The sequence below is a fragment of the Triticum urartu genome, chromosome 7, assembly GCF_003073215.2.
Source record: "Triticum urartu cultivar G1812 chromosome 7, Tu2.1, whole genome shotgun sequence".
NCBI lineage: Eukaryota > Viridiplantae > Streptophyta > Magnoliopsida > Poales > Poaceae > Triticum > Triticum urartu.
The window spans coordinates 493373046-493400194 of NC_053028.1; the positions used below are offsets into that span (position 1 = coordinate 493373046).

General features: G+C 47.1%; 1 protein-coding gene across 1 annotated transcript; it reads left to right on the forward strand.

The window, feature by feature from the left end:
* Positions 1 to 6362: 6362 nt before the first annotated feature.
* Positions 6363 to 7133, forward strand: LOC125524953 (agamous-like MADS-box protein AGL61). The gene has a single exon (XM_048689980.1). It carries the CDS (start codon positions 6412 to 6414, stop codon positions 7003 to 7005), a length of 594 nt encoding a protein of 197 aa, XP_048545937.1. The 5' UTR covers positions 6363 to 6411; the 3' UTR covers positions 7006 to 7133.
* The last annotated feature ends 20016 nt before the right edge of the window (positions 7134 to 27149 follow it).

Sequence of the window (27149 nt, forward strand, 5' to 3'; positions counted from 1 at the left end):
GGGGAAGCATAATATCTCACCCAAATCTAGCAAATCCTACATCCAGCTGTATCCATCCTTCAACACATAACCGAGAAAAACTTCGGAAACCATCTACCTCAACCTTCGAAAAGCATCCGTTATACAAGTTATGGCAATACTCCCGAACTCCCGCCCCAGTACTGGGTGGCGTCGAGGTTATCTCACCAACGAACTGCATAAAAGAGATTTTCGATGTCGGCGTACTAAACTCAGGTATTCTAGAACTGCAACGATAAAATTGTGACGACAACACCTCGGAGCTCAACTCCTCGGGACACTGCCACAACCCCTAAAGACAGGAGGCACCAAGAACAATGTTCTCGTCACAAAACCATCGGAACGATTCCAAGATACCCGCGTGATCCTAAATTTTTTTTAGTGAAATTTGAGGAGAGAAGAGTCAAAACTCTATGTCAGGATGCCTCACCAGAGCGATGAAGGGACTGGGGAGTAAAAAGAATTCCTAAACTCTCCGATATATAATTCCTAAATGACTCAAAACATTTTTCTAGACTCAACTCGGCCACTAGTAACGATCAAGCAATGGGGCTCCTAAGGTCGGGAAGGCTCTGATTACCAACTTGTAACGCCCTCGATACGGCTATATCTCCTACGTGTCGAGGCACGACTTAGAGGCATAACCGCATTGAAAGCAATGTCGCAAGTTAGGCAATCATCACAACATCCAATGTAATACATAATAAGGGGAAAAGTAACATAGTTGGCTTACACTTGCCACGTCACACAAAGTACATAAATAGCATTACATCAACCAATCACTCATGGCCCGACTACGGTGCCAAAATAAAGTACCAACCCAACATGCGACACGGTCCCGATCACCCCAACTGGGCACCACTACTGATCATCAGGGAAAGACACATAGTAACGGCGGGAAGCTTCATCCAACTCCCACTTGAGCTCATGTGCATCATCTGGAACGGAATCATCAGGCCCTGCATCTGGTTTGGAAGTAATCTGTGAGCCACAGGGACTCAGCAATCTCGCACCCTCGCGATCAAGACTATTTAAGCTTATAGGTAAGGCAAGAGACAAAATGTGGAGCTGCGGCAAGCGACTAGCATGTATGGTGGCTAACCTATTCGCAAAAGAGAGCGAGAAGAGATAGCAAAGCGCGAACGAGTAACTAGAGAACAACATGCGGCAAGCATTACTCCAACACCGTGTTCGCCTCCCGGACTCCGCCGAGAAGAGACCATCACAGTAACTCACACAGTTGATTCATTTTAATTAAGTTAAGGTTCAAGTTATCTACAACCGGACATTAACAAATTCCCATCTGCCCATAACCGCAGGTGCGGCTTTCGAAAGTTCAATCCCTGTAGGGGAGTCCCAACTTAGCCCATGACAAGCTCTCACGGTCAACGAAGGAATAGACCTTCTCCCGAGACATTCCGATCAGACTCGGTATCCCGGTTCTACAAGACACTTCGACAAGTTAAAACCCATCCAGCAACACCACCCGCTGTGCCGATAAATCCCGATAGGAGCTGCACATATCTCGTTCTCAGGGCACACCAGATAAGCTAAGCGTACGGAAGACAACGTAACCTAAGTTGCCAAGGGACGGCCCCGCACGGTGCTCTAGGTTGGACCAACACTTAGAGAAGCACTGGCCCGGGGGTTTAAAATAAAGATGACCCTTGAGTCCGCGAAACCCAAGGGAAAAAGGCTAGGTGGCAAATGGTAAAACCAAGGTTGGGCATTGCTGGAAGAGTCTTATTCAAGGCGAACTATCAAGGGGTTCCCATTATCACCCAACCGCGTAAGGAATGCAAAATTCCAGGAACATAACACCGATATGACGGAAACTAGGTCGGCAAGAGTGGAACAAAACACCAGGCAAAAGGCGAGCCTTCCACCCTTTACCAAGTATATAGATGCATTAAGATAACATGATAATATAATGGTATCCCAACAAGTAAATAATGTTCCAACAAGGAACGGTCTCCAATCTTCACCTGCAACTAGCAACGCTATAAGAGGGGCTGAGCAAAGCGGTAACATAGACAATCAACGGTTTGCTAGGACATGGTGGGTTAGAGGTTTGGCATGGCAATTTGGGAGGCATGATAAGCAAGTGGTAGGCATCGTAGCATAGGCATAGCAAAAGAGCGAGCATCTAGCAAAGCAAAGATAGAAGTGATTTTGAGGGTATGATCATCTTGCCTGCAAAGTTGTCAGAGTTGACTGGATCCTCGAAAGCAAACTCGACGGGCTCCTTGTTAGCGAACTCGTCTCCCGGCTCTACCCAAACAAGACAAACAAGCAAAAGGAATGCAATCAACCACGTGCACAACTCAAACAACATGATGCAAACATGGTATGCTATGCGGGATGCGATATGTGATGCATATGCAAGATTTGACAAGAGATGAATGAACCTGGCCTCAACTTGGAAATCCAAGTGTGCCACTGGAAAGGTGAGATGATTCTGCTTGAAAACGATATAAAGAACGCCGGAATCGTAGACACGGTTTGGAAATGGCGAGCAAAACAAATATGGCACCGGTCTGCGATATACATCAAGTGACCAACTAAATGCAACAAGATGAACACGCTACAACACTCAAACATGGCAAAAATATACATGGCAGGGATCCATTACTGAGGCTTAACAAAAGATGAACACTGAAATACGGCCAATTCATCCTTTAACAGGTTCAAACAAGCATGGCAAAAATGCATTTGATAAACACATTTCAGACTTAGTGAAATTAACACTTGTCTGGAATCTCAGATCAGGTAGCACACTTTGGAGCATGAAAACTATATGCTACAGGGCCTGAACATGGCAAAGTAAAGCATGGAATGGAGCTACTCAAAGAGCTTAACAAAAGTCCTTAGTGACCTTGAGCCAAAAGGGATCAGAAAAAACATTTGCAAGCATGTGAACATGGCAAAAACATAATCAGATCACAGACTTAGTGAAAAACTGGAGCATGCAAAACAGATATCAAGTAGGCATGTTTGCGAGCTCGATGCACTCACTATAGAGCAAGTCATGACAATCTAAGCATACACCCATCAAGAATACACATTATGCAAGCACATTATACAAGCTAGACATGGCAAGAACAATAACATAGCATGCACGGATCAACTACAACATCCTCGGCAAAATCGCTAACAAGTAGACAATCTGCCCAGATTCACGAAATGACAAAAGTAGAGCTCGATTGACTCAAGCTAGGGTGCTCCATAATTGCAAACAAAGACATGGCTGGATAGAGCACTACAAAATTAACAAAACATCCTTACTGATCATCCTCAAAAGAGGCACGGATCACTAGAAACAACAAGAACATATGGCATATTGAGATAAGCAGATCAAGGACTTAGTGGAAATGCTATGTCCCTGAAAACAGCATTAACGAATGCTCCACTTTGCAAGCTTGTGCTAGTCATCATACACATCACAAAAATACATGGGTTGCACCTCTGGAAAGATGGCAAAACATATAACAAAACATATGTAGAACTCAGGGGTATATCATGAACACAATAATCATGGCAAAAATGACAAATATCTAAATGGAGCAGCAGATCTGACAAATATCTCAACTAGCATTCTTCCAACAGCATTTCGGGCATCAAGATGAACTCAAATGAAAATGATGCAATGAGATGAAATGATGTGCTTTCTGAGACGAATATTTTGATATGCTATATGCCCAAAACGGATTTACGGATGCAAAGTTACGGCATGATGAACAAGGGAAAAATATTTAGGGACTTAGGAAGAAATATGAGGTCAACCCTTCTCAGATCTAGGGTTCTACACCGGCGCGCGAACCGAGGCAGAACTCCGGCGAGGTGGCGGCGGCTCCGCGAGGGAAGTCGAGGGGGAGGCCGGGAAGGGGCGGATCCGGCCCCTTCTCGTCCCGATCCGGCGAGGGCGGCGGCTCCGGCCGGCGATGGCAGCGAGGGCCGTGGGGCGGCTGGCTCCGGCGAGCTGTTGTGGCGGCCGGGGCGAGGTCCGGCCGGTGACGGCGGACGCGACGGACGGCGTCGGAGAAGAGGAGGCGCGGGGCGGCACTGGCGGCTGGGCCCGGGAGGGCCTCCCGCGGGCCGGGCGGGCCACGGCGGTGGAGGCGCTGGCGGCGCCACGTGGCGCTCTGCCAGTGGCCGCGGGCGGCGGCGCGGACATTTCCGGCGCGGCGCGAGGAGGATTTCTAGGGTTAGGGGGAGAAGAGACCCGGGATTTGAGGAGGGGGTTCTATTTATAGGCATAGGAGGAGCTAGGAGAGTCCAAATGAGATGCGGTTTTCGGCCATGCGATCGTGATCGAACGCTCTAGATGTTGGAGAAGGTTTTGGTGGGTTTTGAGCTAAAATGTAGGGGTGTTGGGCTGCAACACACACGAGGACTTCTCAGACCCTCGGTTAACCGTTGGAGCATCAAACGAAGTCCAAATGGTACGAAACTTGACAGGCGGGCTACTGGTAGTAAACCAAGGCCGCTTGGCAAGTATCGGTCCAATCTGGAAATGTTTAACCCCCACACACGAAACAAAGGTAGAAATGACCACGGAGGAGAACGAAGCGCCGGAATGCAAAACGGACAACGGGGAAAATGCTCGAATGCATGAGATGAACACGTATGCAAATGCAATGCACATGATGACATGAATATGAGATGCATGAACAACAACAACAACAACAACACACGGAGACAAAGACCCGAACCGAGAAAATAAAATAACTTAACGCCGGAAAGGCAAGAGTTGGATTACATATTGGGTAAATCATATCCGGGGTGTTACAACACTCCACCACTACGAAAGGATCTCGTCCCGAGATCTAGGACACACCGCGTCAATGATTTCTTTATATATTTTTTTAGGAATTTTAAAGACGGACATAGCATAAGTTGGGATAGCTTGAACAACAGATTTAAGTAGAATTTCCTTTCCTCCCGCGGATAACAACTTCTCCTTCCATGCACTAATTTTTGTAATAATGCGATCAATTAGGAATCGGAAGCAATCACTTTTGTCCATGCCCACATTTGCAAGTAAACCCAAAAATTTGTCATTGAGGGCTTCAGTCATAATATTCGGTGTTGTGCAGATTTGCGCTCTATCTTCTACTTTCGTATTGGGACTGAAGAAAATACTAGATTTTTCAACACTCACCAATTGCCCTGAGGTAGCACAATAAGAGTCCAATACTAATTTTAACGTCTCTGCATTCATAGCATTTGCTTTCATACGGATCAAAGAATCGTCGGCAAATAAAAGGTTTGAAATCAATGGGGCATCTCTGCAGACCTTAACTCCGGAAATATTACCATTCTCCTCTGCATTAGCTAGTAGAGCGGTCAGCCCTTGTGTGCATAACAAGAATAAGTACGGGAGAGGGGGTCTCCCTGCCTCAGACCTCTAGTAGGTTTAAATCTCTCAATCTCTTTATTATTAAAACGAACCCGGTACTCCACAGAGGATACACATTGCATAACTAAATCTACCGACTTCTCTTTGAATCCCAATATTAGCATTATTTCCTTCAAAAAGGACCACTCTACTTGGTCATACGCTTTATGCATATCCAGTTTGATGGCACATATACCCTCTTTACCACTCCTTTTTTTCTTTATTGTGTGAAAACATTCGTAGGCCACAAGTGTTATTTTGAAACGAATTAACCTCGTGTGTTTTGCTGCACACAAACACATGGGACGTGCTACGATGACTTGTAGTGTCTGCTGCAACGTTTTGAGAGCATGCTACCCCGCAAAAAATAAAATGATTGAGAGCATGCTGCAAAATTTTTCCTTTTTTAGTACTCGAACTGTTGGCTTCCATGCTGCTTAGGTGCGGTGATTTTTCATTATGGCGGCCAATGGAAATTCGGTGCATGCTTACAATTTTTTATGGCGTACACAAACTTCATCCCGATGCTGTTGTTTCGCTCGCCGCGCCGCGTTGCGGTTGCGAGCCTAGGACCGAGGTGAGTGGACGCGATTCACGATGGAGCTGAGGGAGGAAGCCAGGAGCGCATGGTGCGCGGTGATGCACCGGATGCCGAGCAGGGACACGTGGCGGCAGATCGAACAGGGGACGCGCCAAATCTTTTTCCTTTCCCAAATCCGAGCATCACACGGATCCCCTTCCAAACGCCGCCTTCTCCTTCCTTGTTTGTGCGGACGGTTTCCAAAAATTTGCCGCGTCTCCAACCCAACCCGGACCCGAGTTGATCCGCCGCCATCTCTTTCCCTCCTTATATTCCCCTTTCGCCGTTCGTTCTTGGCGTCGCAGTTCGGAGGTTGAGTGCCCGTCGCCGCCGTAAGAGAGAGGCTCAAGCAAGACAGAGAGAGAGTCAGCACCCGTCGCCGCCGCGTTCCCTTTCCCTCGTTGAGCGAGCGACCATGACGCAGCCGCCGCGTCTCCTCCCCGTAGTTGAGCGAGCGACCACGACGCTGCCGCCGCTTGGCAAGAAGACGAAGGGACGGCAGCGCAGGGAGAACCGCCGGGTGGAGGACAAGGAGTCGCGGCAGGTGACCTTCTCCAAGCGAAAGTCCGGGCTCTGGAAGAAGGCCGCGGAGCTCGCCTTGCTCTGCCGCGCCAGCCTCGCCATCGTCGTCTTCTCCGAGGCCGGCAAGGCGTTCGCCTTCGGCAGCCCCTCCGCCGACGCCGTCCTGGCCTGCGCCGACGTCGACGGCGACGCCCTTGCTCCTGTTCCTGCCGCCGACGACGTGGAGTGGGAGGCCCTGGAGGCGCTGTGCCGGGAGACGGGGGCCAAGGGCCTGGAGGTCGCGGCGGAGGCCGAGCGGATGAGCGCCGTCGGGAAGAAGGTGGTGGAGGTGCAGACGCAGGCGGGGAAGCGCTTCTGGTGGGAGGCAGACGTGGAGGCGCTCGGGGAGGCGGAGCTGCCGGTGTTCGCCAGGGCGCTCCAGCGCCTCCGGGACAACGTGCGCCGCCACGCCGACAAGATGCCCTCCGCTGCACCACAGCCTCATTAGTCCAGGGCAGGGCAGGCCGAGCTTCGCTTAATCGCCATTGTTCTTGGATCATCTTTGCTTAGCTGCCTTTTAATAGTAGTACTGTGTAAGATTAGTGGCGATTATCGTTCACGAGTACAATTGACAGGTTACAGGTTTCAAGGTTAATAAGTGGTTTTCTTCTCATGAGCACTCCAGTTACGAGTTCTTTCAGTCTTTGCTGGGTTAAACTAATTGCTGATGGTATCTCAATTTTCTGCACAAATCATGGGTTATTGGATCAACTCGATGAACACAAGATTAGATGCCGAATTAATTGTCGATGAAATACACAATCCGGAACCAAAATAAGCTTCCTTTCGAGCATGCTGCACCTTTCATTAAGGGCAAGACAAGCAGCAACGCAAATATCCACGACGTGAACCTTGTTAAGGGCTGATGATGAACCATTAAGGGATCTTTGGCTTCAGCCTTCAAGTTTTTATCCACTTAACATAGCTGAGTTAACTGCAATGCTAAGTCTAACTCTTCCGATTCATATGATTGATTGATTTCATTCCAAGTGTCAAAATGATCAAATCTTTATATACATTTGCACCTGCAGTTTGGAAGTTGAGTGCCTACTCCTGCCCTGCCCTAATTTTTCTTGGCATTGCAGTAGGCATTGGACAGAAGCTCCAGTTACTGAATTAAACGCCATTCCCGTTAGCTCGTGGTGGGGGAGTAAGTCGAAATAGATGCAGAGTGCAAACAACAGGCAATAGTGGAAGGAACTAACTGGCATGCATTCTGTTAATTTGCGAGTAATATGATACTCCCTCAGTCCCATAATATAAGAGTGTTTTGAAACGCTCTTATATTATGAGACAGAGGGAGTATAAAAGTAATGCTAGTAGAAACTCCAAAACAAATCAAGTGAAACTCTCCCTGCCAAAAAAAAATCAAGTGAAACTCGCTTTCTGTTTCGAAAATATTCCCGATGTGAATTGATGGTGGTCTTCAAGGTTTTGCCTCAGCTCCAACCTCAAACGGCAGTACAGATACTTCAACAATGGCAGCAACCAGTTGCGATCCATCGCAACGAAACAGATGTCACTGAGACTTCGACGATGGCAGCACAAAAGAGAGAAGGTGAATAACGGTGTGCAGGAAGAATGAATGAGTTTTCACCTTTTGGGGAGACTTGGAGCAGGTGCTTAACTAAAACAAACTGGTTCTTTTTGCCATGTAAGATAGCCAATGTGCTTATTTCATACATGCATGATTACGCCCGGCCACTTCGCAAATGGTTATGGATAGTAACTAGCACTGATGTATACATAATAAAATCATTTAACCCCCAATAAAGAGGAGGTTGCATTATAGAGTAGACAAGTTTAGATGCTTGTAATGCGGCTATATCATCTCTCTTTAAGCACCAGTTATCACTATCAGCATAGACATTATATATGGCTTTATAGTAGCCACTATTATATGTGTTAATTCCATTTCAAATGCAACCAAACACTATGAAGCTTCTATCACAACTATGACACCTGGAAGCATAGTTAACAGGAAACTTAGTTGACAAATACTTAGTGGAGTACCTATCATCGTCCACATGTTAACTACACTTAGACATTGCATAATTATTTTGACTAACTAATAGTAATAACAAGTATAGCACTTGTTCCTTGTTCCTTGTTCCTTGTTCCTAGAAGTGCAATAGATGTCAATTGAGCTGTGCGAACACTCTAAACTCTGACCAAAGTACTGTGACCAGAAAAACAAAATTTCAACAATATCTTCCAGACTGCCGTAGATCAAGGACACTCTGAACTAGTAGTATATACTTGTACCTTCAGATCAGACGCATCAGCAAAAATTCAGGATATAACCATACTCCAGGGAGCAAGAATTTGTTCTACCACGTCATTCCTGATTATGCATATATTCTGATAAAATCATGGAGAAGATTTTCCGCGCAATGAACACAGAAATTCATGCTAAAGTTGTAACATCTTGCTATATGCAGCTACGTACTGCTATCCCAATCCCGAACAATGACCTGATTAGGCAAGCAATGAACGAACCCGTGCGCCGATCCCCACGGCGAAGCCACTACCACTGCCGCCGCGGTGGCTTCCGCTCTTCGGCCAGCTTGGCGAGGCGGCGGAGGACGTCGGCCCTGAGAGCATCGAGCGCCGTCGCGAACTCGGGCAGCTCCGCCTCCCCAAGGGCGTCCACATCCACCTCCCACCAGTGCGCCCTCCCCTGTTCCTCCTGCGCCGCCTTGACCTTCTCCGCGACGGCGCGCAGCCGCGCCTGCTCCTGCGCGACCCGCGCCCCGATCCACCCCGCCTCACGCCTCATCGCCGCCACGCGCGCCGCGGCCTCCTCCGCTGTCTCGGCCCCTACGTCGGCGTCGACAACGACATTGCGGAGGACGGAGTCGAGGGTGGGGTTGCCGAAAAGGAGGGGTTTGCCAACGGCGGGGAAGGCGAGGATGGCGAGGTGGGGCGCTAAGAGCTCGGAGACCTCCCAGGCGTCCTGGACGAGCCTGTCGCAGCGGTACTTGATCCTCTCTCGCAGCCTGGCCCGGGTGCGATCCCCGTCCTGCCGCCGCCGCTCGGTGCCCCTTGCCGTCGCCATTGCTTCGGCGGCGATCCTTGTACTCCAACTTGCTTTGCTTTCGGGTACGAAATGAAATGGGACTTTTTATGCCCCTCACACAAAAAATGGGATGGGACTTTTTTGTTGGAGGTCAGACAAGCAGACAAGCTTTATTTTTCTTCCGAGATTCATTTTTTGGTTCACAATTGAGAATTCTTACTTTCATTCTTTTTGACAAATTTTGAACAAAAATGGGTTGAGTGACTACGCTGACATGTCTGTTGACTAGCCAGCCAACGAGTAAAAACCAGGTCTAGTCCGTGAAATCCGGTTTTAGTGGAGAGAAGGGTTGATCCTAAAGCCAACTCCAGCGCGCAACCCCATTTCATCCGGGTGTATCCGTTTAGAATAGAGTGGACGAATGATGCGGCCCAACACGCAGCACAAAACGGACAAATGTCCGGATTTCGTCCGTTTTCGACCCATTCCTGGCCTAAACTTGCGCCGAGTTTGGGGTGAAACAGATATCGCATGGATGGGTTTGACGCACGCCTTTGTCCTCCCCGTGGCCCGCCTGTCGGGGACACTAGCACTCCATTTGCCTTCAACGCCTCCACCCGCTCCCCACCCCGGCGCCGGCGCCGCCAGTATTCTTCAGCCGCCTCCTCATAGCTCCCCCCCCCGGCCGTCCATACCAAACCACGTCTCAACATGGCCGCTACCACGCCCGCGCTTTCGTAGGAGTTTTGGCTGTCGCTTGGAGGAGATTTGGCCGTCACCGTCGTAGCCGGTGCCAGAGGGGATATGACCACCGGTGACGGATATGGACCACGACAGCTTTCGTCGGGTGCTCCAGAGCGGCCAGTAACCGGCAACCAACCACCCATGCTGCATCGAGGTGATCATCGCGGCCTCTTTGCCACCACGATCGCAAGGTGTTGGACACTTTGCCCACAAAGGTATGGACAGTGGAGATGATTTTTTCTTCCACCACTTCATTTATTCATCGGACGATTCGTCCTCGGATGACGAAGATTTTGTGGTGGCTGCACTGGTCATTCACGACCACATTGAACGGCAGCTTCCTCGGTACAGAGGATCAGTCCCTGGCCGTGCTCCCAACCTGAACCACAACAGAGAGAGAGAGAGAGGCCACACCCTGCTCTATGTCGATTACTTTGCGAATACCCCGCTCTTCAAGCCGGATAAATTCCGTCACCGTTTTCGTATGGCAAGGCATCTGTTCAATCGTATCCGAGAGGGAGTGGTTGCTCATGACCCATATTTCGAGTGCAAGACGGATGCCCTTGGCAAGTTTGGATTCTCCTCTTACCAGAAATACACTACGGCCATATACATGCTTGCATATGGAATTCCAGACGATCTAGTGGATGAGTATGTGCGCATGAGTGAGTCGACATGTATGTTGTCACTGTATACTTCTGCAAGGCTGTGGTGGCAGTCTTTGGCCCTAAGTACTTGAGGCAGCCAAATGCCGCTGATACAGAAAGGTTGTTGGCGACCAACGCAGCTAGAGGCTTTCCAGGCATGCTTGGCAGCATAGATTGTATGCACTGGGAGTGAAAGAACTATCATTTGCCCATTTGCTTGGCAGGGCCAGTACAAGGGGCATGTTAAAGTGTGCACTGTCATATTAGAAGCGGTGGCTTCGCAAGATCTTTGGATATAGCATTCTTTCTTCGGCATGGCAGGTTCTCACAATGATATCAACGTGCTGCAGTGTTCTCCAGTCTTCACAAAGCTTGCAGAAGGCCACTCCCCACCTGTCAACTTTGAGATCAACGGCCGCGAGTACAACAAGGGATACTACCTAGTTGATGGTATATATCCTCATTGATCAACTTTTGTGAAGACAATCTCGAACCCCCAAGGTAAGAAGAGAAAGAGATTTGCCCAAATACAAGAGAGTGCTAGAAAGGATGTGGAACGTTCTTTTGGTGTGCTTCAATCCTGATGGGGTATCGTTCGAAACCGTGCACTGACATTGGGATGAAGGGAAGCTTTGGGAGGTGATGACTGCTTGCATGATCATGTATAACAAGATCGTCGAGGACGAGCGTGATAACAGCATCTTCGACCAAGAATTTGATTTTCAAATGAAAATGTTGAGCCCTGCACCAAGAACCGGCCACGTTTGAATAGTTTGCCCAATTTCATCGTGAAATGCGTGATTGGCACACTCATTTGGATTTTCAAACTGACTTGATTGAGCACATGTGGAATCATTGTTTGGGAAATCGTTAACTGATAACTGCTCGGTTGGCTGGCGAGTAGGGGATTAATAGGCTAATCGGCAAGTTAATCGGCCATTTAATCAATTAATTGGACGATTTATCAGTTTATCGGCTACTCGGTGACCCTATGAATAGGGATTAATCAGCAAGTTAACTGGTTAATCAGATGAATTCTTGAACATGGTGTGGAATCACATTGGCAACCAATAGATGTATTGGTTCATTATATTCATTCAAGATAATTTCAATTTGGTTGTAGAACTATTTTATTAGATTTCGATTGGGTTGTAAAACTATTTTTATTTTCAGACAATTAATATTTGGACGTGCAAACTAGTTTTGAACATTGAAATATAAATATATGTGCATTTTTGGCCGTGGCAGACAGGATGGGGCCAAAGGATGCGTCCGCGCGTTGGGCACACGACGTCCTAGGACAGGCCCGGATACGACCCCATTGCCCTACCTAAACGGACAGAATCCGGACAAAACGAACGTCTGTTTGGGGTCATGCGCCGGAGTTGGCCTAACCGGTTTTCTTGGGAAGTGAGCCTAGCTCAATTGGTTGGAAAGTGGATGTACGAACCCAGTATTTGAGTTCAAATCCTCACGGAGTAGAATTTAAGTTCCTATTTATTCCTTGGGATCAGTCTTTTCTGATGCTCATGCAGTTTATCTAGAGAACCAGCTTTGGTTATTAACCAAGATAAAAATTGTGGTACTCATGCGTAATGGTTGTATGCATCCTTAGAGCATCTATAGTGGGGCGCCTCAAACCCGCCTCATACGTCCGGGCGGGCCGCCCGGTCACTATTCGGTCATGATTTTTTGACCCAAACGGACCCGTCAAACGGTCCTCAAATGCCCGGGCTGACCGGCACCCCTCATATTCAGCCCAAATATGGGGCAGATATGGGGGCGCCCGGGCACGCCTGCCACGTCGGACTCGACCCACGCTGGCCCACCCGAACCCATATAAATTCCTCCCCATTCGCTTGTCGGACCAAACCCTAGCCACTTTACTCCGCTCTTCTCCGCCACCCAACCTCGTCTCCGGCTCCTTCCAGCCATCTCCGTCATGGCAGGCAGTGGATCCAAGTCCTTCACCTCCAGATTCGTCGACCTCGAGCTCATCCCATGCGGCCCCGAAGAGGAGATGGTCATCCAGCTTGCGCTCCGCCGTGCTTAGGAGGAGGCTCGAGCACGGCTGCGCTCAGACTCCATCCGTCGGGAATCCATTGCGTCCACCCAAATGGCGCATGGATCCGGTGCTAGGCCAGCCGTAGCTACCTCGCCGGAGGCCATGCGGTCCATCTGGCGTCTGAACGAACTGGCGGACGTGCAATCCCTCTGTTGGCGCACCAATATTCGTGACGCACCATCGTCCCACGAGGCCATGGCACAGCGTGCCCGCCGTGTAAGGCACCGGGCGCGGGAGGCGGCGGCAGATGTCGGCGAGGCGGAGTCGCATTCTCCCGCGCCCCATATGGAGCATCAGCCCGGGCGACGCAGCCGCGTCGTGGTGGACGTCAGCGGATTGTCCCCGGGCGGATCCATCATTGATCTGACGTCTACTTGCACCCAACAGGTTTCGGGCTTCGACGAGGAAGAGTAGGGCATTGGAGATGGCGGTGCATTGAGTCCCTTGAGCTGGCTCGTGTCCCATGCCCTACTCTACCTTGTCGGCGATCGGACCAACATTCTGAGGAGCGCAGCCGGCCACCGGACATGGGTAGGACGGAGCCGGGTGACCAGGGAGCGGCACCGGGCGAGCTCCGTTTAGATTAGGTTTCATGTTGCATGTAATAATAGGTTTCATGTTGCATGTAATAATATGGGTTTGAGTATTCTAATTTCAGGTATCCGGATGTTGAATGCATTTTTTGAGGCGTGCTTGGTCACTGTCCGTGGACGCGCCTAGGCGCGTCCGCGGGCATTTGAGGGGTCGGATTTGCTAAGTCCGGCTGTAGATGCTCTTAGTTGGTGCAGCTACCGGAGAAGTGAAATTCTCCCCTTTTTTATCCTTGGTATTTAGGCATTGCAATTTTGTCCCCAAGTCCTTGCGCTGCTTCTAGGGGGTGGCTCGAGTGAAACCCTAGCCGTCGTCGCCCCCGCGCCATCTCCGATCTAGTCATCAGCCCCCGCCGGAGGAAGCTGCCGGGTAAAGCACCGTGTGGTGGATGGCGGCTCCTCGCCTCCTGTCTTCTCGTGCGATAAGAGGCCTTCGACCTAATGCGCGTCCGTCGGACCTGGATGGGAGGCGCGGATGGCGGAGCTCGAACGCCAGGGAGGCGATCCCGGGATCTTTGGTGGTGGCTGATGGTCGTGGATGCGTGGGCAACCGATGTTGGCCCGACGGCGGTGTGGCTTGCTTCCTCGGACCGGCGGGCTTGTGGAGCATGGATGGTTGCGGCGTGCGGCAAATCTAGAGGTGACTTGATCGTCAGCGTGATGGGAGGTCTAGCGCGGTTCACCAGGTGGCAGCACAGGGAATTCAGGCCATTATGCCCGGATCTGACGGTCATGGCGGCAGTTGTCGTTGTATGGGCGACTATAGTGGCTGGTGCGGCGGTGGGTTCTCCCTATAGAACCCAGAATCAGGGCGGCACTCGTCTTCTTTGAGGGTGGCGGACTCTGTGGACGTGTGGGAGTCTCAGAGGCTGGATGTTGAGGTGGTGACGGCCTTTCTGAGGTTGGCGGCGGTATGGGATGTCCCCTCCATCAACAAATTGGGTCCAGTGCGGCTCATCGGGTGACACATGCACCTCTTCCGAAGAGTTCGAGCAATGCCTATCGCCGGCTGGTGAAGCCACTGGTAGATGCGCCACTGACAGATGCTACGCACGATGTCTTATGCAAAGACATTAAGTCATGCCCGCTGAAAGGATCGAGAAAAGGTGTCTAGAGGGGGTGATTAGACCCTGAACAAGCAAAAGTAGCAGTTTTTAAGTTTTTCAAGTTGAGGTGGACTTTTTAGCACAAGTTTGAGCATTCACAATACATTTCAAGCAAGCATGGCAAGATTATATGAGCAGCGGAAAGTAAAGCATGCAAGTTGCAAGAAATTAAAGGGATGGGATTGGAGTGTGCAAACGCAATTAAGGACACGGAGATTTTTTGGCATGGTTTCGATAGGTGGTGCTATCGTGCATCCACGTTGGTGGAGACTTCAACCCACGAAGGGTAACGGTTGTGCGAGTCCACGGAGGGCTCCACCCACGAAGGGTCCACGAAGAAGCAACCTTGTCTATCCCACCATGGCTATCGCCCACGAAGGACTTGCCTCACTTGGGTAGATCTTCATGAAGTAGGCGATCTCCTTGCCCTTACAAACTCCTTGGTTCAACTCCACAATCTTGACAGAGGTTCCCAAGTGACACCTAACCAATCTAGGAGACACCACTCTCCAAAAGGTAATAGATGGTGTGTTGATGATAAACTCCTTGCTCTTGTGCTTCGAATGATAGTCTCCCCAACACTCAACTCTCTCTCTCTCTCATAGATTTGGCTATGGTGGAAAGATGATTTGAGCGGAAAGCAACTTGGGGAAGGCTAGAGATCAAGATTCTTGTGGTTGGATTGGAATGTCTTGGTCTCAACACATGAGTAGGTGGTTCTCTCTCGGAAAATGAGTAGTCGGAGTGTAGGAACATTCTGATGGCTCTCTCTTTAATAGAGAAGGGGGTGGAGGGGCATATATAGCCTCCACACAAAATCTAACCATTACACACATTTGACTCAACTCGGTCAGACTGAATAAGTCAACTCGGTGAGACCGATTCAGTTCAAAATGTGAACGTTAGGATTCTCGGTGGGACCGACGTGCTAGGTTTAAGGCAAAACCTTATCTCGGTTTGACCGATTACATAAACTCGGTGAGACTGATTTCAGTAATAAGCAAATAGAGAGTTGGTCAGGAAAACTCGGTGGGACCAATTGCATATTTCGGTGAGACCGAAATAAATACAACGGGCAACACAGAGTTTGCAAGACCATCTCGGTGAGGCCAAGATCCCATCGGTGAGACCGAACTGATTAGGGTTTTTGGCAGTGGCTATGCCAAGTGAACTCGGTGGCGCCGGATGAATCAAATCTGTGGGGTCGAGTTTGACTTTAGGTTTAGGACATATTTGGATTTGAGAAAGTGGTTGAGGGCTTTCAAGCATATCACTAAGCACTTTGAGCAAGTAGATCATTAAGCAACACCTCATCCCCTTTTAATAGTATTGGCTTTCCTATGGACTCAATGTGATCTTGCATCACAAAAATAGAAATGAAGAGTCTTGAGCTTTTGCCAACTTTGTCCTTAGCATCTTGAAGGGGTTCCACATCCTCTTGTCCATGCCATGCCTTTGTTGAACTCTCTGAAATATACTAGATGAAAATATTAGTCCAACAAGAGATATGTTGACATTAATTACCAAAATCACCCAGGGAGCACTTGTGCTTTCAATCTCCCCCTTTTTGGTAATTGATGACAACATACATCAAAGCTTTAGATAAAGATATGAAGAATAATAAATAAACCTTTGGAAAGACATGTAACATGCATAGGCTCCCCGTACATGTATGTAATCATGTAAAGATAGTATGTAAGAGCATGTGAATGCATAAGCATGTCAGAGCAAGCAATGTACCTTCATGTTCAAATGTACCTTCATGTTCATTATTCCTTCTTGCAAACAATATATACATCAGCAAGAGATCGTCATGCACATGAGTGTGATGCATATACTTACCTTGTGGTCTTAAGTTGGCTTTGGAGGAGGTGAACTTGAGAAAACAGGGTTAGATAACACAAGAACACCTACTAATCAGACCAAATTGAGAAAACCACAAGAGTACCAAGACTAGGATGACATGTAGTAAGTGAGCACTTAGTACTCTATTTGGATATAGACATGTCCACAAAGATTAAAGATGTGTAAAGAATTCCAAAGGTTTTTTCCCTTAGATATGAACTCTGTCTCCCCCTGAATCTCATATTGGACAATGGGAGAAGGTAGGGTAAGAGAAAATCAGAGCAAAACAATCGTAACATGTACTAGCATGTCTTTCCCCTCTTAAAGACACGTGACTTCTCTCCTATATGGTTAATAAGCATCTGGAGAAGCTAAGATGTGCTTTCTCTCTTATGTGATAAGCTTTGATGTGCTCTCTCTCCCCCTTTGACATCAATTTCCAAGAAGGGATCTTCTGGAGCATGAGTCAAATAGGTTAGGTCCTTGAGTTACATTACAAAGAAGCATCTAATTTTAGATGCTAGTAGAGGATAAGAATCATCGAGTGGATCTAGTAAAGAAATGACAATTGTAATGGCAAAATATTTTCTTAGTAGTGAAATCGGTAACGCCGTGTCATTTTCATCGTTGACACCGAGTTGGAGATGTCATAGATGATGCATATCGGTCAGACCGAGTTTGTTGTCGGTTGTAGCGATGAACAGTTTGCAATGTATTATTGCAGTTCGGTCTAGCCGATAGGCAGAATTCGGTGATGCAGAAGTCGGTGAGGCCAAGTTCAATACAGAGGAAATATTTTGTCATCTCAGCTCACTTGGAAAATAAGATCTCACAAGGATTTGCAAGGAATTAACTAAAGGATTTGCAATGAATTAGGTTCAAAGAATGCAGAAAATAACTGACAAAGAGAAATGAAGTCTAGATGAAGTTTTTTTGAAAGGGGAGCTAACAAGCGAGAAACAAATGCTAGAACATAAAGAAACACTAGAGAACTTCATCTAGAAAGGGTCGGCGACAAAGTCACCTATGTTAGAGTATATTGACTGAGGAGTCAAGTGAGAACACTTGATCGTAGGTCATACTCATCATTAAGCTCAAAATGGGTTTACCATTTTTCATTAAATAATTGTTGATGTATTCACATCTTGTTGGGCTGCTTTGACCCATGTCTTGGGGTAAAGCTTCTCTAAGATGGAACAACATACCTTGGGTGGTGTTGATCTTGATCATGTAGTTGAACTTGTGTGGGATGCTCATGGTTGATGTAGCTCATCAAGAGTTGGGAGCACCACTTGTAGTTTGAGTTCATCTACCTACATGGGTTAGTTTTGCAAGGAAGAGCACTTGTGTATCCAAAATGACAATCATGAAACTTGATACCAATTAAATTTGACATATTGAAATTGTCAAAGGATGTGTTGAAAGGATTCATGCTTCCTTGTCTTCAACCACCATATTGTAGAGACTTGGTGATGTAGAGATTGCTCAAGATGTGAGTGAGGTTCAATCTCATATATTTTGGCTCATCCAAGTACCTGCAAGGGTTAGATAACATGCAAGGGTACAAGTATAGATCCGAGAGATATGATCATCATAAGTAAAATATCAAGGATTAGTCAAAGGCTCATGCCTTGCATGTATCCAAATGGAGTTTCTACTCCAAGTTTGAGGCATCAATGATATTCAATTCTCCTCTCAAACGGGAAAATACTTTCTCATCAAGCGGTTTGGTGAATATATCCGCCAATTGCTTATCGGTACAAACATGTTTAAGATCGGTGTCTCCTTTAGCAACATGATCTCGAATGAAATAATGACGAACTTCAATATGCTTAGTTCGAGAATGTTGCATGGGATTGTGAGCGATCTTAATGGCACTTTCATTATCACAAAGCAATGGAACATGTTTCACATATATCCCATATTTTTTAAGAGTTTGGGTCATCCAAAGTAATTGAGCACAACATGCACCGGCAGCAATGTATTCCGCTTCGGCGGTGGATAAGGATACCGAGTTTTGTTTCTTGGAGGACCAAGACACAAGAGATCTACCAAGAAACTGACAAGTACCCGAAGTGGACTTTCTATCAACCTTGTCACCGGCATAGTCCAAATTGGAGTTGCCAACAAGATCAAAACAAGACCTCTTAGGATACCAAATGCCAAAGTTTGGTGTATGAATTAAGTATCTCACTATCCTTTTCACAGCCTTAAGCAGTGGCGGAGCCAGCGCCCGGCGAAGTTTGCACCAACTCTCAAGGTGAGAAAGGGAAATGCACAGTACCGAAGAGGCTAGCAATGATGGAAAGGTGAGAGTGCGTATAATCCATGGACTCAACATTAGTCATAAAGAACTCACATACTTATTGCAAAAATCTACAAGTCATCAAAAACCAAGCACTACGCGCATGCTCCTAGGGGGATAGATTGGTAGGAAAAGACCATCGCTCGTCCTCGACCTCCACTCATAAGGAGGACAATCAAAGAACACCTCATGTTTCAAATTTGTTACACAACGGTTACCATACATGCATGCTACGGGACTTGCAAACTTCAACACAAGTATTTCTCAAATTCACAACTACTCAACTAGCACAACTCTAATATCACCATCTTTATATCTCAAAACAATTATCAAGTATCAAACTTCTCCTAGTACTCAATGCACTTTCTATGATAGTTTTTATTATACCCATTTTGGATGCCTATCATATTAGGACTAATTTCATAACAAAAGAAAATTACCATGTTGTTCTAAAGGACTCTCAAAATAATATAAGTGAAGCATGAGAGATCAATAATTTCTATAAAATAAAACCACCACCGTGCTCTAAAAAGATATAAGTGAAGCACTAGAGCAAAATTATCTAGCTCAAAACATATAAGCGAAGCACATAGAGTATTCTAATAAATTACAATTCATGTGTGTCTCTCCCAAAAGGTGTGTACAGCAAGGATGATTGTGGTAAACTAAAAAGCAAAGACTCAAATCATACAAGACGCTCCAAGCAAAACACATATCATGTGGTGAATAAAAATATAGCCCCAAGTAAAGTTGCCGATAGAAGAAGACGAAAGAGGGGATGTCTTCCGGGGCATCCCCAAGCTTAGGCTTTTGGTTGTCCTTGAATTTTACCTTGGCATGACTTGGGCATCCCCAATCTTAGGCTCTTGCCACTCCTTATTCCATAATCCATCAAATCTTTACCCAAAACTTGAAAACTTCACAACACAAAACATAAACAGAAAATCTCATGAGCTCCGTTAGTATAATAAAACAAACCACCACTTAAGGTACTGTAATGAACTCATTATTTATTTATTTTGGTGTTAAAACTAATGTATTCCAACTTACCTATGGTTCATAACCTCCGATACTAGGCATAGATGCATCAAAATAAGCAAACAACACACGAAAAACAGAATCTGTCAAAAACAGAACAGTCTGTAGTAATCTGTAGATTTAGAATACTTCTGTAACCCCCAAAATTCTAAAATAAATTTCTGGACTTGAGGAATTTATCTATTAATCATCTTCAAAAAGAATCAACCTAATCGCACTCTCCATTAAAAAATGGAAGCAAATCTCGTGAGCGCTAAAGTTTCTGTTTTTTACAGCAAGATCGCAAAGACTTTCCCCAAGTCTTCCCAAAGGTTCTACTTGGCACAAACACAAATTAAAAGCATAAACCACATCTAAAAAGAGGCTATATGAATTATTCATTGAACAACAGAAAGTAAAAAAATATTGGGTTGTCTCCCAAAAAGCGCTTTTCTTTAAAGCCTTTTAGCTAGGCAAAAGATTTCAGCGATGCTCACATGAAAGACAAGAATTGAAGCACAAAGAGAGCATCATAAAACACGTGACAAACACATCTAAGTCTAACATACTTCCTATGCATAGGCATCTTATAGGTAAAAAAATATCAAGGCAAGCAAAAACTAGCATATGCAAGGAAGCGGACAGAAACAATAGCAATCTCAACATAACGAGAGGTAATTTAGTAACGTGAAAATTTCTGCAACCATATTTTCCTCTCTCATAATAATTACATGTAGGATCATAAGAAAATTCAACAATATAGCTATCACAAAACATATTCTTAACACGATCCACATGTATGCAAAGTTGACACTCTTCCAAAATAGTGGGATTAACATTAACTAAAGTCATGACCTCTCCAAACCCACCTTTATCAAAAACTTCATAAGATTGAACATTGTCCAAACATGTGGGATCTAAAGTTGACACTCTTCCAAACCCACTTTCAGTATTATTGCAAACATTATAATCAATCTCATATTCATCACGGGGCTTAAATAAATTTTCAAGATCATAAGAAGAATCACCCCAATCATGATCATTGCAACAAGTAGTAGACATAGCAAAACTAGCATCCCCAAGCTTAGGGTTTTGCATATTATAAGCACAATTGACATTAATAGAATTTATACTATCATCATTGCAATCATGCTTTCTATTCAAAACTTCATAAAGATAATCTAGTGCACAAAACTCACTAGCAATTGGTTCATCATAATTGGATCTCTTAAAAAGATTAGCAAGCGGATGAAGATCCATAGATCTTAGGTTCTCTGTTTAGCAATAAATAAACAATTATTCCAACCAAACGAGCAAATGAGCCAAGTAAGACATCAAAGCAAATGGAAAGACGAATAGAAGAAGGGCGAATAAAACGACAAGGGTGAAGTGGAGGAGAGGAAAACGAGAGGCAAATGGTAGATAATGTAATGCGAGGGATAAGAGTTTGTGATGGGTACTTGGTATGTCTTGACTTGTGCGTAGATCTCCACGGCAACGGTGCTAGACCAGAAATCCTTCTTGCTACCTCTTGAGCACTGCGTTGGTTTTCCCTTGAAGAGGAAAGGGTGATGCAGCAAAGTAGTAAGTATTTCCCTCAGTTTTTGAGAACCAAGGTATCAATCCAGTAGGAGACTACACGCAAGTCCCTCGTACCTGCACAAACAAATAAGAACCTCGCAACCAACGCGATAAAGGGGTTGTCAATCCCTTCACGGTCACTTACGAGAGTGAGATCTGATAGAGATAATAATAATAAGATAAATATTTTTGGTATTTTTATGATATAGATTGGAATATAAAGATTGCAAAATAAACGGTGCCAGAAATAGCTAGTTGACGGGAGATTAATATAATAGAGAATAGACCCGGGGGCCATAGGTTTCACTAGTGGCTTCTCTCAAGATAGCATAAGTATTACGGTGGGTGAACAAATTACTGTCGAGCAATTGATAGAAAAGTGCATAATTATGAGAATATCTAGGCATGATCATGTATATAGGCATCACACGTCCGCGACAAGTAGACCGAAATGATTCTGCATCTACTACTATTACTCCACACATCGACCGCTATCCAGCATGCATCTAGAGTATTAAGTTCATAAGAACAGAGTAACGCATTAGGAAAGATGACATGATGTAGAGGGATAAACTCAAGCAATATGATATAAACCCCATCTTTTTTATCCTCGATGTCAACAATACAATACGTGCCTTGTTGCCCCTGCTGTCACTGGGAAAGGACACCGCAAGATTGAACCCAAAGCTAAGCACTTCTCCCATTGCAAGAAAGATCAATCTAGTAGGCCAAACTAAACTGATAATTCGAAGAGACTTACAAAGAATCATACATAAAAGATTTCAGAGAAGAATCAAATATTGTTCATAGATAAACTTGATCATAATCCCACAATTCATCGAATCTCGACAAACACACCGCAAAAAGAGTTACATCGAATAGATCTCCAAGAAGATCGAGGAGAACATTGTATTGAGATCCAAAGAGAGAGAAGAAGCCAACTAGCTAATAACTATCGACCTGAAGGTCTGAGGTAAACTACTCATACATCATCGGAGAGGCTATGGTGTTGATGTAGAAGCCCTCCGTGATTGATTCCCCCTCCGACGGAGCTTCGGAAAAGGCCCCAAGATGGGATCTCTTGGGTACAGAAGGTTGCGGCGGTGGAAATAGGGTTTCGTGGTGCTCCCGGATGTTTTCGGGGTATATGGATATATATAGGAGGAAGAAGTAAGTCGGTGGAGCTACGAGAACTACAAAAAAAGACACATCCGTGACATTTTGGGCCGAACGAATTTTTTTCTGTCATACATATGACACTTCTATGACGATAATTGTGACAAAACCCGGTATCATCATAGATGTGGTGGGCTCCTACTTCTATGACAAAAAATCATGACGGAAAATGGGATTTTTGTCCTGGGTGGCCGGAGACGCAGCTGCATGACATTCTTTGGGCCGTCCATGGCGGAAAAAACCGTGGTAGAAGCGAGGGCGAGGAAAATTTCGGGGAGTTCCCGGTTATGGTGGGAGGTCGGGGGCCGAGCGATGCACGTTTCTCTCGTACACGTACGCGCGCGTGTGTGTGTGAGAGGCGTTGGCTCTAACTGAACCCGAGCGATTGCACTGCAGGCTACGCGTTACTGAACCCGAGCGATCGATCGATGGCTGTTAACTGAACCCGATCGAGCGATTCCTTCGCTACTGCTGCTAACTGAAGCTGATCGATGCTGCCTCTGGGATGAATAATGAGCGTTGCGGGGGGGGGGGGGGGCGTTCCCTCTAGATGAACATGACCCCGTGGTGTGGAGGGCTGGATGAACAGTAGCCCGTGGATGGGTGGTTGAATAGGACCCTGTGGTGTGGAGGGCTGGATGAACAGTAGACGGTGGAGGGGTGGTTGAACAGTAGCCGGTGGAGTAGCGCGCTGTGGAGGCTGGATGAACAGGAGCCCGTGGAGGCTGGAGGAGGTCGACGGTAGCCCGTGGAGGCTAGAGGAGGTCGACGGTGAAGATGAACAGTATACCGTGGAGTCCCATTTTGCGGTACGCCACACCCCTCCCGATGAACAGGACCCCCCTTTCGACTGTATCTCAACACAAGTCTGTTTCGTCCGTTTTGCGGTACGCCACACCCCTCCCGATCAACAGGACCCCCGTTTCGACCGTAGGAGGTCCATTTCGTCCATTTTGCGGTACGCCACACCCCTCCCAATGAACAGGATCCCGTTTCGAACGTGGCCGGTCGAACACAAGGCCGTTTCCTCCGTTGTGCGGTATGCTAGGCCTCGTTTCCATCGCCTATTCCATCCAAGCCCTCCTGATGAACACAACCACGCATTCCGTTCCGACCCAGCCGGTTGGCTCCCACGTGTTCCGTTGCCTCCTGATGAACACGACGCATTCTGTTGCCTCCCCATGAACACGACGACGACAATGTTTCTTCGTTCCAACCGAGCCATGTCAACGAGCCCTTGCTCTACGTATGCGTGAGTAGGCGTTCGAGACCCCGTCCGTATGTACACATACATGGCCGTATTTTCTTTGTTGCACCCTGGCCGCTGTACATACGTGTACATGCTACATGCGCGCCTCTACTACGACACGTGCGAGCCTCTACATCCACCAGTATATATGTACGTACACGTTGGCGACCAGAATGACAACGCTACATACGCTTCGATCAGGTGGGTCCCTACTGTCAGGCACTTCCTTGCGTGCGAAGATGTAGCTGGTGGGTCCCAACAGTCAGGGGGGCGAATCGTTTTGTTTTTTTGCCCGGACGCACTTCCTTGCGTGCGAAGGTGTAGCTGGTGGGTCCCAGTAGTCAGGGGGAAACATTTTTTCGTGAAATACGGTGGCCCGTCCGGTGGGTCCCCGCTGTCAGGTGGAGGAATAATTATTTTGCGCGTAATAAGGAGGCACTTCCTTGCTGCGGCCGTGGACCCAGCTGTTAGCGTCTCCACGCACAGTACTCTTCCGATGGAAGTTGGTCGTTGACCACATTGACCACGCCACGCCGAGAGCACCACGGCGGTGGACGACAGCGAGGCCTAGGAAGGGGACGATACGGAGGCAGGGAAAACACGGTAGTTGTTTCCCACGCGGAGGGGGGTACGACTGTACGAGGGTTTAATGGTTCGTCTGCCATCGCTAGAGAATAACAGCAGGTGTGGGTGAGTAGAGGGATGGCTAGGCCAGCGATGGGAATACGGTGGGGCGGTGAGGCCTGCGCGGCAACATAGCAGGCCGCGGGGAGGAGGGAGCAGGCAGTCCCGCCGACGCTTGTTTGAGCGGCTGGAGCAGGAAGAGCAGAGATTGAAGAAGCACAACAGCCGTTGGATGGACATCCAACAGTCAGTACTTGTGCGTCAACCTTTTTTTAGGAAAGCCTCAAATCTGTGGAAAACAACATACAGCCCATCTGCCATTATTTCTAATAATTTACAGCCCATTTGCTAATTCTTAAGGTTTTTTTGGAGCCCATATTCTTTTTTTTAGCATTACAGCCCATATTGTGGCCACGGTTAAAAAAGTATACAAAATTTTGCATATTTCGGTGCGGTCTGAACTGTTTTTAATCCCAAAATTTTGACTCACATTCAAACTGATTTTAAAAATAAATGTATATCAATATAAAATCCAACAAATTCTCCACGCATAAAAATTAATGTAATTTAAAATCTTGAAATGAAAAAAAGATATTTGAAACTAATTGCCGGTTTGATGTGTTTTAAAAATATACAGCCCATTTCTCATTACTGATGGGCCATTTTCTCGGCCAGCCGAATGAAAGCTCTCCTCGTCTTGAAAGATTTGCAGCCCAACAGACCTGACAAAGTGACTTACTTGGCAAATCACAAAAAAACTGGGCTGTGGCTGTGGACCCAGCTGTCAGCCTCTCCACGTACAGTACTCTTCCGATGGAAGTCGTTGCTTGACCACGTTGACCACGCGGCGCGGAGAGCACCATGACGGTTGACTAGGGCGAGGCCTAGGAAGGGGACGACACGGAGCCGGGGAAGATGGGGCAGTGGAAGCCCGCGCGAAGAGGAGTATGAGGGTTCACTGGTTCGGCTGCGGTGTGGGGCTGCCGTCGCCGCAGGGCCTGGCCAGCGGTGGGAATAGTAGGGAGCGGCGAGGCCTCTGCGGCAGCACAGCCGACCACAGGAGGCAGGAGCATGCGGCACGACCGGCGCTGCTTTGGGCGGCTGGAGCAAGAAGACCAGAGGTTGAAGAAGCACTATGATCGTTGGATGGACATCATACGGTCACTGGAGCTAGAATCGTTCATATTGACTAAGTTGACAAAGCCCTTCGTCCCCGTGAACTTAGTAGGCCCACAAGTCAGCCTCCCACCAAGGTGGATCCCAGCTAGCCGGGGGAGTACTCATTTTTTTGTGCGTAATAAGGAGGCACTTCCGGTGGGTCCGAGCTAACAGCGAGGGGAACGTTTTTTTCGTGAAATATGGTGGCCTGTCCGGTGGGTCCCAGTAGTCAGGGGGGAACGATTTTTTCGCAAAATACTGGCGGCCCGTCCGGTTGGTCTCTGCTGTCAGGTGGAGGAATAATTATTTTCCGCGTAATAAGGAGGCACTTCCTTGCGGCTGCCGTGGACCCAGCTGTCAGCCTCTCCACGTACAGTACTCTTCCGATGGAAGTCGGTCATTGACCACATTGACCACGCCGCGCCGAGAGCACCACGGTGGTGGACGACGGCGAGGCCTAGGAAGGGGACAACGCGGAGTCGGGCAAGACACGGCAGTGGATGCCCACGCGGAGAGGAGTACGAGCGTTCACTGGTTCGGCTGCGGTGTGAGGCTGCCATCGCCGCAAAATAATAAGGGGTGTGCGTGAGTGGAGGGATGGCCTGGCCAGTGGTGGGAGTAGTATGGGGGCGATGAGGCCTCCGCGGCAGCACAGCCGGCCACGGGAGGCAGGAGCAGGCGGCATGACCGACGCTGCTTTGGGCGGCTGGACTAAGAAGACCAGAGGTTGAAGAAGCACTACGGTCGTTCGATGGACATCGTACGGTCACTGAAGCTAGAATCGTTTATATTGACTAAGTTGACAAAGCCCTTGGTACGCTCCAACTTAGTAGGCCCACAGGTCAGCCTCGAAACGGTGAGCCCCAGATGTCAGGGGGAGGAATCATTTTTTGGGCAGCCGAAGCTAAGAATATCCGAGATTGAAGAAGAAGCACGACATCCGTTGGATAGACATCCAACGGCCACTGCTACTAGAACCGTGTGTTGACTATAATAAGTTGACAAAGTCTTGCATATGCGTCAACTTATTTTTTTAGGGGACGCATCACTTAGTAGGCCCACAAGTGTGTGGCAGAGAACTTATAGCCCATTTGCGTTTTGTAAGAATGTACAACCCATTCTTGAATTCTAATAGAATTTACAACAGCCCATTTACAGTTTGTTAAAAGTACAACCCATTTTCTAGTTAGGACAACGATTAATAATTTCAACCAACTGTTGAAGACAGAATTCAATAAAATCTCCCACATTTTGATGGGATCCGAAATATTTTTATTCCGAAATTTCTAGTCAGATTAAATATAAATTTGTATTACGTAAAAATCCAACGAAACATTGCGCGCGCAACAATGAAAATTTAAGATTTTCAAAATCCATAAATAATATTTTATAAACTAATTTCGTGTTTGGTGCATTTTTTTATAGTTACTGCCTAGTTTTTATAATTACATCTCATTTATTATTTT